The sequence below is a fragment of the Symsagittifera roscoffensis genome, chromosome 7, assembly GCF_963678635.1.
Source record: "Symsagittifera roscoffensis chromosome 7, txSymRosc1.1, whole genome shotgun sequence".
In the NCBI taxonomy this organism is placed as follows: domain Eukaryota; kingdom Metazoa; phylum Xenacoelomorpha; order Acoela; family Convolutidae; genus Symsagittifera; species Symsagittifera roscoffensis.
In genome coordinates, this window is record NC_087068.1 from 5,439,547 (window position 1) to 5,452,491 (window position 12,945).

At 37.0% G+C, this 12,945-nt stretch overlaps 3 protein-coding genes across 6 annotated transcripts in view; 1 reads left to right on the plus strand and 2 right to left on the minus strand.

Annotated features, from left to right (window-relative positions):
- LOC134851867 (uncharacterized) overlaps positions 1 to 3,725 on the plus strand; it is a 55,244-nt gene extending 51,519 nt beyond the window's left edge. Inside the window, exons 4-7 of the mRNA XM_063868143.1 lie at positions 2,107 to 2,178; positions 2,379 to 2,470; positions 2,746 to 2,982; positions 3,475 to 3,725. Of these exons, the coding sequence (XP_063724213.1) occupies positions 2,107 to 2,178; positions 2,379 to 2,470; positions 2,746 to 2,982; positions 3,475 to 3,541 (468 nt within the window). The 3' untranslated portion in view covers positions 3,542 to 3,725. The remainder of the gene's footprint in view (positions 1 to 2,106; positions 2,179 to 2,378; positions 2,471 to 2,745; positions 2,983 to 3,474) is intronic.
- The window catches only part of LOC134851744 (centrosomal protein of 290 kDa-like), a 495,955-nt gene that overhangs the window by 463,297 nt on the left and 19,713 nt on the right, over positions 1 to 12,945 (minus strand). The window lies entirely within an intron of this gene.
- Positions 1 to 12,945, minus strand: part of LOC134851749 (14-3-3 protein homolog 1-like) — a 524,146-nt gene that overhangs the window by 2,232 nt on the left and 508,969 nt on the right. Inside the window, exons 2-6 of one of the 4 annotated variants that reach the window (XM_063867973.1) lie at positions 12,539 to 12,919; positions 9,583 to 9,621; positions 8,959 to 9,068; positions 8,432 to 8,651; positions 6,979 to 7,462 (exon numbers count right to left, since the gene is read on the minus strand). The exons of 1 other annotated variant lie outside the window; for it this stretch is intronic. In XM_063867973.1, coding sequence (XP_063724043.1) covers positions 7,164 to 7,462; positions 8,432 to 8,651; positions 8,959 to 9,068; positions 9,583 to 9,621; positions 12,539 to 12,773 — 903 coding nt within the window. In that variant the 5' untranslated portion in view covers positions 12,774 to 12,919 and the 3' untranslated portion in view covers positions 6,979 to 7,163. Of the gene's footprint in view, positions 1 to 22; positions 764 to 966; positions 1,128 to 1,411; positions 2,013 to 6,978; positions 7,463 to 8,431; positions 8,652 to 8,958; positions 9,069 to 9,582; positions 9,622 to 12,538; positions 12,920 to 12,945 lie in introns of those variants that run through there. 2 more of the 4 variants (XM_063867974.1, XM_063867976.1) reach the window with 2 other exon arrangements.

Below are 12,945 nucleotides of genomic sequence, written 5' to 3' on the forward strand. Positions count from 1 at the left end.
CAGCCAGAAATGCTAAAAGAAAGATTTTCAAACAATTTGAATTTATAAATTTGTACAAATTCCTAATTCTTAGTTAAAAATTTTGAATTTTTAAACATTTATGTGATAATCTAAGCGATTTTGGCTAGCAGCCAAGAAATATAGCACGAAAAGTATCTGTGAAAAGGAGAAACTAGGCAAACAGTAACTGCTAGTAGGAATTGTATCTGGAAAAGATAATTTTGCAAACCTATCCTGAAACTTTAAAGGTACACTTGCAACACGAATTTCAATTTTGTAAACTGCCAGTTCATCGAAACATGTGACCAAATAAGTCAAGCGAAAACGAACAAGCAACTTTTTTAATAAGGTTGGTGGTTAAATGCAAACATTTTCATAAGGCCTAAGAATTTGAGGGCAAATAATTATACACTGTTTCAATCAGATTGATAACAAATTTGAGCTTGTGCTCTTATCCAGGGATCGTTTTGGCATGAAATAATTTCCGAGTAAAGCCGAACGAACAAAAATAATCGCTGGCGTTCTTCGTTCTGATTTTTGGCTAGGTTTTTCTTTGTTTGATTCTTGGTTGCTTCTTTCTCTTCGGTTGTCTCTTCTCATCGTGACTTGTGAGTGGTTGATGACGTCATTGTTAGTGCTGTTCTCCCCCCTCCTGTTCGGTCCAGAGTACTAGATTGTCCCTCAGCAGTTGCATGATGAGTGTGGCATCCTTGTAGGAGTCGCCCTTCGAGTTGTCCAACTCACTCAATGCTTCATCGAATGCCTAGAACAGGAAGATGCTTATGGAGACTTTGTTTGATATAAACCTCAACAACTTACGGTTCTATTCAAACTCAATTAGGCAATTTTGAACTGTCAGATAAGTCTAAGTTGTTCCATCTAACGAAAGAGAGAGAGAGAGAGAGAGAGAGAGAGAAAGAGAGGGCGGATAGAAGAGGCAATTTGAAGCGAGTGAATGGTACTTACAGCCTTGGCGATGTTGCAGGCTTTGTTCTTGTCCTCCAGTATCTCGTAGTGGAACACACTGTAGTTGAGAGCCAGACCCAGTTTGGCCGGGTGGGTGGAGGGCAGGATCTCACACGCAGTCCACGCACTCTCATAAGAGTCTTGGCTGGTCTTGATGTTCTCTACAAACAACCCAGAAAACAGACTCTCATTCAAAATAATCTCATTTAATACTCGTTCCATTAAAAACACAATTAATGGACATAGTGAGAACCACTGTCTCCTCCGGCTCCCAAAAATTTTTTTGGAGACCATTCACATGGTTACAAACATTATTTTTATTTTTCAGCAAATAACTATTCAGCATTTTACATTTTAATTTACTCTATAAACTTGTCATTTAATTTGAGAAAATAGGTTAGTTTAGGGGAAAGGGTTTTAACTTCATTCCAAGTGATGTGCTAACCTTTTCTGCTTCTGTTTGTGTCGATGTTGGGTTCGGCCATGTACCTGTAGTAGTCTCCTCTCATCTTGAGAAAAAACACCTTAGAGTCCACATTCTCAGTGGCCAGCGGCAACAGTTGCTCCTCCAGAATCTGCAATACCTCCTTACATTTCCCAGTCAAATCATGGAAGATCTTCTCTTTGTAACTCTTGGCTAGTTTCTTCAAATGATCGTCTGTCGTTTTGGTCTCTACTGCGCCTAATGCTTTAAACGATGCTCGCCTTAGTCCGACTAGGTTTTTGTACGCGACCGATAGCAGATTTCGCTCTTCTTCAGTCGGCAGTTCGTTTTTGTTCACCACTATTTCGATCACTCTCTTCACGAACTCAATCATCTCGTCGGGTCTTTCAGCTTGCTCTGCAAGTTTGGCCATGCTTACAAGGTCTTCGCGGGATGACATGTTGTGAGGGTGCAGATATCTAAGTTGTGTTGTGATATTCTAAATTGGCAAGAGTAAGTAGCGAATGGTGCAGCAGATATAATATATGTGGATATGTGGCACTTTTCTGAGGATAACTTTCAAGCCGCAAAGAAAGGCAATGTACAAATAAAAAACAACAATCTGAAATACAGGACAGGTTTACTCTTTCTTTCCAAAAATATCAACCTTTTGTCTTTAAAAGAAGTAGAATTTGAGAGTTTATGTTGTGTTTCAGGCGGAGCAGAAAAAGACGCGTCAGCTGATTGTTTCATTGGTCAATCTTGTCGGAATCATTGCCACTATATGCGTAAGTGAACAGAACTTCATTTTAATTTTACGAATACTTTCTTCTACTACCTAGAACAAACGCTGGTATAATTTATTCTAAGACTAATAACATCTATACTCTTATTCATGGTTCAAAATCTAGTGTTCGCCTTTGAATGGTTACGAAAAAGGGTCCTTGAGTCTGATTATGCTTATGCGTAAGAGTGTTGGTGTGTTTAGGCTGTGACAACTGGGCTGTCGAAGGAGGGCGTGAGAGCAGTGATTGGGTTCGGCAGCTGCTACTTCATCGCCACCGCCTCATTCTCCACAGGGTACAACTAACCCACTCAACTACTCCAACTACCCATAACTACTCGTTATAAATACTCCACTAGTACTAAACAATAAGTATCTCAGCCGAATAGTACAGTTAGAAACACATATTATCCACAACACAATTTGAAAAATATCTTGCCGTTTCAGAAGGAATATTTTCGATAATACCCAATAAACACTTACACCTGTCAATATTTTTCCTTGAAATCAATTCTGGTGTCTAAATTTTACCCCAAGATATTTTTGCATAATTTAGGCTTTTCATGTTTAGTATCTTCTACTTGTGCAAATTGAACCAAGTGTTGCGAGATGGATCAGGTGGAGGAGGGGGAGGGGGGAGACTTAGAGGGGCTATGTTGTCGTGTGGGTGGGTGCGGGTGAGACCCCGTACTAGTCTGCTGCTAGTGTACTTGCTGCTGCTGGTGCCCATCATAGCCTCCGTCTTCTATCCTCACAACTGGCTACTCACTAGTTCTCTCACTCTGCTCCAGACTGCACTCATCTCCATGTTAGTCAACCCCAACACAACACAACACAACTACCAGTATAACTAAATCCAACACACTTCAACAACTAACACTTGCAGAAAACAAAAACAACAACAACTGCTGTAGCTAATAAAACTTTCTCAGAACTATTCTTGTAAAGTAATCTGGGCAGGGGCAGATCTAGGATTTTCTCGAGGGGGAGGCGGATTTAAACAAAAATCGAATATTTTGGAAACGTTTTTTCGCCGCACGCTCCCCCCTCAAAACTGGTATATTTTGGCTCCTTTAGAAAAATTTTCCAAAATAGTGGTACAAAGGTACTATAAATCCACCCCTGCTAACAATACTGAAGTTAACATGCATTTTATACTCACACAAACAATTAGGTATAGCAATGTTCCTTTGAAGTCTTTGCTGCATTTACAAAGAAAACTATCACCGAAAGATATGGATGGACTTTCACCTCAGCGTTTAAGACACTATGGTTGATGTAACTCTGTAATGTGTTTTAGATACTCTTTTTTGGAGCTGAGGAAATCCGCCCGCTTTTGGGCAACTTGCACAGAAATATTTTCGTAGAGAGAAGAAAGAGGCTCCTAACTACTTATTTGCGACCAAACTAGAATGATTGATTGACTATTTGATATTTACAGTTTGTAGACTCGAGCTATTCAAATTGACAATTGTGATTAGTGTTTTCGAAATAAAAACAGAAGTAATCAATTGTTTTGCAAGTAGCACAGAATTTTCGATCCACATAAACCTTTCCTAAAAAAGAAATGTAAAAAATGAAGTTTTAAATTTTGTAGTTTCGACGACGAAGGGTTTTTAATTTTTTTACGCTAAGTCATATACCACAGATTACTAAAACTTAGCCAAAAAGCAGTTAGAAAAAGGTCAATGAACGCAAGGAAACAGAAAAAAAACAGACGTGTTCATTGAAAATACGCCATTTTTTGAAATTCGAAGCAAAAAATAGACGGCCTTCAAGCAGTTTGAATTTCGAGAACAATTTAAGTTTGGCATGTTTTTGATAAAATCAACCCCATTTGAGAAAACTGCATTATAAGGTATAAGTTTTTATTCTACTGGGAAATCTGAAAATTGAATTGCACTTTCGAAACTAGAAGTCGATCAAGTTTTTCGTGAACTTTACACTTTTGCTGTTCGATGGTGGAGTTCGCCTTCTGATTGAACTGAACTTCGAAAAAAAAAATTAAGCGTGAACAAGACTTTTCCTGAGAAAAAAAGAAAGAAAAAATCATCACTACCAATATAAGTGTAGAACCGAGTTGTTTCTTCCCTCATAATTACTGAAACAATATACTGTACCTGTCTCAAAACTAATTTTAGGAAGTATCTATTAGCACTATCTCCTCGAAAAAACTCAAAAGTACATAAATCTGAAATTTTAGGAATGAGCATTTCTTTTCCAGGGAAAATTGCGCTTTCGTTTTTGCTCATCAGTTTTAGAGGAACTCAATAGTCGACCAAACCCATTACAAACTTTCCTTGCTTACTTTTAGTCACTCGGCACAAATTTGACTGTCGAAGCTGTACTTCGCAAACAAGCAAAAAAACTTACAGACGTTTGCAATTCAAATATAAAAATCATACAGTAACAAGTACTGAAACATTATTTGAGTCTAAAAGGAACTCATTTGGAGCATTTAGCATGTTTCAATTCAAATCGAAACGATTATTTGGAAGCACCGGAATTTGGATTATTTCGCAAAAGTTGTTTTCCCTCGTTTTTTTCTCAAAAACATTAAAGCCCAGAAACAAACTTTAACACAGAGGCGAAGCTTTGCTTCAAACCAATTTTCGAGAACACAACAAAAAGCATCTCTATACAGTGCAATCATAAACATTTAAAAGCAGCCTCGAATTAGTTAAAATTCGGCTACTTCTGCGATTCGAACCAGCGACCAAGAAATTAAGAATCTCACATACTGACCACTCAACCACGGAAGCTTAATAGACACCAAACACTATAGACAACAAATAAAACAGAGAACAGATGCTATGCAATTTCCTATGTTCCAATGCTACAGTGAAATTTCCAAATAAGTGAACCCTTTTAATGAACACGTTTATTTGCGAGTTAGATTAGAAGAAAAGCAGGTTCATAATAACTTACTATGTTGATCGCAGATATAAATACAAACTGGCATTAAAATGAGCGACTTGCGTTGGAAAATATAGGACTGCAATTAAACTACGCTGAACAGCTGGCTTTTTAAAGAAAACGAAAGTTGTTTTTCCTATCTTTCTTTTTTAAAATAACTGGTCGGAAACTTAAGTGCTACTTGCACAGCAACTAGATAGCCTTGGTAATTCACAACAAAGAATTTATCGCAAATGCTTTTTTGGAATCATCAGAATCAGGTTGGAAAGGGAGTAAATGTGATACCACCGTTGAACCCAACGAGCTTTCCTTGAAGTGCCTATATATGGTGGGAAAACAACACACGGTGATTTCCTTCCCTGAGAGGTTTAGCAACAATGGTATTAGACAATCAAGCTTGAAGAATAAGACGAGGAGTGAAAATCTAATTTATTCATTCTTCGCGATGAGCTTTTATTCGGCAAACACTCATGGAATGATAACACTCAGAAAGAACCAATGAAGCTGAAATGAAACATCGTATTTTAAAAGTGCATGTAGTATTTTGAATGTGTTGCATGTTAGTCGATTATGCAGAAACAAAATCTTGGTATCTGCAAGGCAACGGACAAACGCGATGAGATAACTTCATAAAAAAACTTTGCCATAAAAAAACTTTGCCAACAAACGCGAAGGGTCACAAAAATTTGCCATTGCCATCACTTTTCTTTCTGCGGAAACACAAATCTCGACTGAAATTATACCACTAACGGTCTTCAGACTGAGCGTGAATGCGGCTTCTTTCATAAATAAAAAAATAAAACATAAAACCATCTCAGAAAAAAAGAAATCAGCAAACAAAAGAGATATTGCACTCCGAAAATCGTTTTGGAGCAAAAAGTTTCAGTCATCTTGAATCAGAAAAATCAGACAACTTGCGAAAATTTCGAACGCTAGTCAGGGATAGGATATGAATAAACAAGATACAAAAAATAAAAAGGATGGCCTACATTACATAAATTTTTTTTCAAGTTAGTTTGTGCGCTGTGTGATAAAAGGATCAGATAAAAGCCTACAACTTAGAAAAATCTATATTCATAGTAACATATGCAAATTGGTCAACAATCTCCGCCAAAAATGACAACAAACAAAACTAAAACAATTAAAATATTCGACAAAAATCTTAAATTCTTTTAAACTTTTTTGAATTCTTGAAGTTTTTTATTTCGAAAACGGCGCTAGAAAACTTCGAGAAACAATTGTGCTGGAGTAAAACAAACGGAGATATCCTACTGAGTTATCTTACTTTAATAAACCTACTCGCTCGAAATTGAACTGAAACCAGTTTTTCTCGACACTGGGACAACTTTTTGAAACTTTTTAAATGTCGTTCGAATCAGCGCTGAAAGGGCTTCAATATAAATCATTCCATTCAATCCAATTAACATTTGTGGCAAAATATTTGGTGGATAAAAACAATATAAGTCTGCTGGCTCACTTTATTCGCTCGAACATAAAAAATCAATAACTTTCAAAAATTTTAGAGAATTTTTAATGTAGCTCGAATAACGACTGAAAGGGCTTTAATATGATACATCCCTCGACCCATTCCGATGATTCTTTGCTGCACCTAATTTTGCATGGAGAACAAAAAATTAAAACACACCCAAATACAAAGTTCCTCCCTATTTTCAATATCGGCAAAAAAAAACAATTTTGGGAGTCTTAGTTAGTTAGTAGGAATCTTCTACTTAACTTAATTTTCATAATCAAATCTTAATTGCCGAGCAAGTATAGAATATATCTCCAAAAGAAATTTAGCTTTTTGCCACCTCTTTGGACATCGTCTTTTTGTGCGGTCTACTTTCTGGCCAGTATTTGAGAACATTTCCGGACTTTCAAAACACTGTTACACTTTTCTGTTCAATTATCAACTTTCCCGAGTATATTTTCATCAACCAACAAGATCACCAATATAGCAATAATTCAAAGATAATCAAAAAATAACTTATAACTAGCTAGAAGAAAATCACGCATACTATTTTCCAACCCTGATCTTTATATTCAATCCACGTCAGAATCTGCAGCACCTTCTCAGTCGGCCTTTTCTGGTTTCCGTTGTGCAGAATAGCCGTTTTTGTCTCTCGCCTCCATCGCCAGTTCTGTGGTTCTCAACGTGGCATTTCTGACCGCGTCTATGATCAAGCCTCTGAATCCGGCTGTGTCCAGAGTGTGTATGGCAGCGATGGTGGACCCCCCGGGGGAGCAGACGTCGTCTTTGAGTTTGGAGGGGTGTTCAGTCGTCTCACTTACCATCATGGCCGATCCGAGAACTGTCTGTACTGCTAGCTTAGCAGCCAGTTCACGTGGAAGACCCATTCTCACACCACCGTCTAGACAATAAGACACTTGCATTTATGGGGGCAATTAAAGAAATTTTTGAAACGAAACACTTTTTAAATTTTAAATCAGAACAACTAATTAGCTATCAAAAAATGGAGATGATAACCAAAAGGCATAGATACTGCCCGCTTAAAGGTTACCCTTTTCAACATACGCACAAATTTTGAATATATTAGTAAGTAACAATGAGAACAAGCGAAAACATAAAAACTATGAAAAAATGCTGTTAAGCAAAAAACAGGGTTTTTATTGCCTTGCGAGTTTCAGCAACAAATTGCAGGTTCAGGTCAGCTACAGCAAGCCATTAATAAAAAAATATTAGAAAAAAGTTTATTCCCACGTAGAAAAGAAATAACATTGCCACTGACAGTTGGAAAAGAGTAATGACTTGTTATTTGGAAAAAAACTGTTGGAAACTGTTTTAAGTTAGTTTGTGCACGGTCAGTTAGAAAAAAAACTGACTTGTTTTTTCAAAAACCTTCAGCTTTTTAAATTCGAAGAAAAAAATTGTTTGCTTAAAGCTCCTTGAATTTGTAGATCAATTTATGATGGACACTTTTATGTTAAAACTAACCCAATTTGAGAAAACTGGATCAATAGGTTAAACTTTTATTTCGCTGGGAAATCTGATAATTAATTTCCATTTTCGAAATTAGAAGTCGATCACGTTTTTCGTGACCTTTACAATTTTGCTGTTCGATAGTGGAGTTGGCATTCCTTTTAACAATAGAAACACACTGAATTTAAAAATAAATCGCAATTCAAACCGCGAAAAATCAAAAGTGAGCGTGAACAAAATTTAGACTTTTCCTGAAAAAAAAAAAAAAAAACAGCAAGACCTATATAAGAGTCTTCTTCACTACGTTCAATACTCTTAATAACACGTCCACCACCAATGGAAACAAACTGATCTTACCTATAAATGGCCTAGTTAAGTGTGTTGTTCTGCTGTTACTGACCAGTCATGGATTCGATGAAGACGTAGACATAGGCGGGGCCACTGCCACTGAGTCCACACACGGCGTCCATCAGCATCTCCGGCACCTCGTGGATGAAGCCACAGCTGGCAAACAGCTTCTCCACCAGCTTCTTGTCATCCTCCCCCACATTCCCATTGGCAGAGTAGCACCCAGCACCCTGGCCCACTAGCATGGGGGTGTTGGGCATGGAACGGACTACCTTCATAGCAAACAAACAAAACACTTTTTGTATCATTTAAGGATAATAATCGAACAAATATACTATCTAAATTTTAATCAGAAGTATTGTTCATTTGAAAACATTTAAATCTCACACTATTCTCACACTTTTTGAACTCATAATTGATTTTTTTTGTCATTTGTAAGCTATTATTAGACAGGAAATTCCAATACATCAGACAGTAAATCAGCGCTTTCACGAATCCAAATGTCTTGAAAAAAAAGAAACAGCAACTTCATTCTCGAAATAGAAGCCGTGTTGTAATAAAGCAGAAAGGGAGTCTTACTTTAGCGTGCGTTGGCAGTGGTTCGCAGATGAGTGTGAGGGGAAAGCCAGCGATGACAGAGACCAGAATCTGTTCGGGCGACAGCTCCGCCGAGATCTCACGCAACACGCCTGAAAACCAAACGAGAACAGTTTAGCTACCGAGGAGATAAAAATTATCTCACGCTGGATGGTTTAACCTTGTACCTTACGTCTACTTCGATACATCATCGTTGAAACCCACATTACCAAAACATTCAACAATGCTATGTTCAAAAGGCTGTGCAATTCTGATGTTTTGCGAAAATCATCGTAACCACAAACCGAGAGATGCAAAAAATGCATGCTTCCCAGAAATACCTTTAAAACATCAGCGAATCAATTTTATTTTTTTTCTTGATCATAATCCATGTAAATACGGCCATCAAATTAGGCCGATTTGAACAATGTTAGCGCCAGTTTCACCATTTTTCAAATCAGGAAAGAGCTACTTCTCCTTTCAGACATTTAGATCAAAAGAGTATTTGCATGATAATCAACTATATGTTGTAATTTTTTTTACTGTATTCCCGCGATCAATTTTTTTTTGAATTCAGTCAACTGAGTTTCGCAGTTTCAGTTCGGCGGTTGAAAACATTCATGTTACCCGATGCTATATGGTGTTCCCGGTTCGTCTTGAATTCGTCTACAAGAATAAAATGAGGTCATATCACCTTTTTCAAAATAAATTGCGCGATTTATTTGGATACTGTCCGTTTTAGAATTTTGGCAGAATTGGCCTTCCTTTCAAAACTCCAAAAATCCAGTTGGCTCAGGGTGACCACTTTTTTGAGAGAAAAATAGTGACTATGACAATTTTCGAATTTTTTGTCGACCTTTTTTTTAGGTCGATTCGACGTCGACCAAATTAATTTTTCAAGCTCTGCCAAAGCACTAAAAACTCCCTGTTTTGGCCAAAATTTATGTGCCGCAGGCATAATTTTGAATAAACAGGCTGAAAAAGTCGTTTTTAGGCTCTTTCTGAAAAATTTTGAAAAAAAATTGCGTTTTTTTTTTGGCGCGCGCTCCACCCTCAATATTAGTATATATTGCCGCCAAAGGCGCCTTTAGAAAAATTTATTGCCGCCAAAGGCCCCTGAGTTGGCTGAAAGACTCTTGACTCAACTCCAAGTTTATAAATTTGATTTCGAGTTGACAGATCTCAATAGAAAATTAAGTAATTATCGGCGAAACATCTCAATTGTTTAGATCAAAATAGTTTTCATCATTTACTAACGCAAAAAATGATAGATTTAGTGCCTTACAAGATTCATTACGAAAAAACCTGCACAGCTCTCAAAATTGCGATGCTTGAACATAGCCAATCGATGATTGGAAAAGAGTAATGAACTCAAGTAAACATTAAAAAAACACTGACTTTCTTGAAAAAATAGATGCCCTTTAAGCTCTAAGTTTCTAGAACAATTTGTAACTGGCGCTTTTTTGATAACATGAACCCATCTTGAGAAAATTGGATCAATAGGTAAAGTTTTAATTCCGCTGGGAAATCTTAAAAACAAATTCCACTTTCACGATTTTTCGCGCTATTTCTGGTTTCGTATTCGGAAAGTGCTATTTACCTCTCTTTCAGCAGATGAATTTTAATTGAACTCAAAAACTACATATATACCTAAGTGCATCAATATTCTAAGACTTTTTCCTGAAAAACAAAACAAAAAAAAACAGCAAGACCTGTATACGAGTCTTCACTACGCTCATTGCTCTTAATAAGCAGCAAAACTCTTTAGTCTCAAAGCCATTTTCCTACACCAAAAGCTTGCATTTTTCAACTCACAAATTTACAACACAGAAAAAGGCATTTTTCAGTTCGAATTTTACGCCCGTGCATCACAAAAATTTAAGTATGTTCCAATTTTTGACATAAAGGCGAAGCGCAAGAGCACTTAGCGTTACACGACAATGAAGGGAAACAAGCACAGAAGTATAAAAACTTTTTGAAAATTTAAGTTGAAAAGATAACTTTAAAAAATGATGCGAAAGAAAAAACTACAGCTACAAAAACTTCATAATTCTATCGGATGAATTTCATGAACAGTCTTTAAAAAATTGTTTACCGAGCGGCACCAAAGGAGACAAACTTTGGTTCGAAATCTGCTGACAAAGTTTGGGTCGAAATCTGCTGAGTCGAAAAAAATCTTGTCATAATAAATCGCATACGGATATGTTGCCCTCGAACTTACCCAACATAAACACAGAGGCGAGGCTGCGCTTTGCAAACACTTGCTAGAACACGACCAAAAAGGAGCTCTATGAAGTTAAATAAGAAAAAGAAGAAATAAGCCTCGAATTAGCAAATCTCGGCTACGTGTCGGATTCAAATCTGCGAACTACTGCAATCAAAAAACTCTGAGTCTCACGCACTATCCCCTCAGCAACTCAAGCTTAACAACCGACAAACACTAGTCACGAATAAATCAGCTAAATATGCTAACAAATTGCCAATGCGATTCAGCATCAAATACAAATAGACTCAATTTGGCGATTAATAGTTTGGAATATAACAAACTGAAGACATCCACGCTAACTTTGCATGTAACAAATCGCAAAGCATAAAAGCACATTAAGTATAAATTATGCATTTCAAAAAATTGCGAGACACATTGAGTTAAAAAATTTCTGAAATCAAGATTTTATTATTGTGATGTTGTTTGAAACAAATTGCTTTTTTCGGTTCACTTGATGAATTAAAAATGCATCAACTGTGTTCATTTATTACCATTCGAATGTCAAAGCACATGCTATCAAAAAGCTGTAGAAGGGCCCCACCATTATTGGGGTGCCGCACCATACAAGCGCAGTTGGAAAAAAAGGTTCGTAATAATACACTAGATTCGCAAGTGTAATAAGTTGACAAAGCCGATATATCATAAACTAAGGCTCTTTAAATATAAAAAAATATGATAACTCAAAATCAGACTTGAAAAATTACAAATTAGTGAACTTTCAGTTATCGTAAAAAAATGTTCGAATCGGAACAAAATACACGCTTCAAAAAGTGAGCCAATGAAAACCACACCCAATTATTTTTCTTCACAAAAGGCGTTTAAAAAAACGGAAAATGAACTGACAGAAACTATGAAGAAAACCACAAACCCTAAAAAAATCAATACAACCTGAAACGGGCTCTTCCTAAATACTTCAATTATAGTCGTTTTGTTTGAATTTTCAAAAAATTGAGTATGACAGAAAATGAAGGAGTACAGATGAAATGATTCCTGTGAACAAAGTTATTTACGGGGAAATGTCTAGTCCCGATTGCAATACCCTTGCGTATAAAAATTACGGAACATTTTAGCTCGAGTGGTTTTTATCTTTTTATACCGTCCAAAAGATTTCGATGTCCTGGGCTCGAAATTTCCATTGCGCTCAAAATACATATGAAAGGGACTCTAAGTGGCAGAAGTAACGAATGGCCAAAATCTTCAAAACAAACTCATATTCTCTTCGAGGTTTTTGAATACTGAATTCTGATTAGCTGACATAATTTCATTTAGTCCTGCTGCCAAGAATGATTAGCCAACACCATAGGGATTAAAGCTCACCTAAAGAGTGGACTCCTTTAGTCATGAGGAATACAACGTCACTACCCTTCACGCACTCTTTGTTGTCATGGGTGATCTTGGACCCCTGCGCTCTGAATGCATGTAATTGATTGGCCATGCCCAGTCTGTCAGGCGCACTTCCCACAATGTTTTCCGCTTTGACTGTGTTGGTCCTGACCAGTCCCTTGGCCAGTGCAATCGCCATCTTTCCAGCACCCACTATCGATATCTTCATCTTCACGCTATAGTATCCACAGGGATAAAAGAAGAAGCAATGGTAGTAGTAGTAGTCTAGTTAGTGAAAGTGAAGACAGATGATGACTAATTGGTCATACTAGATAAATGGTTAGTGATATGGCGTCTCATCGGACCAAAAACAATCTGAAAACAAAAAAAACAACTGAGAA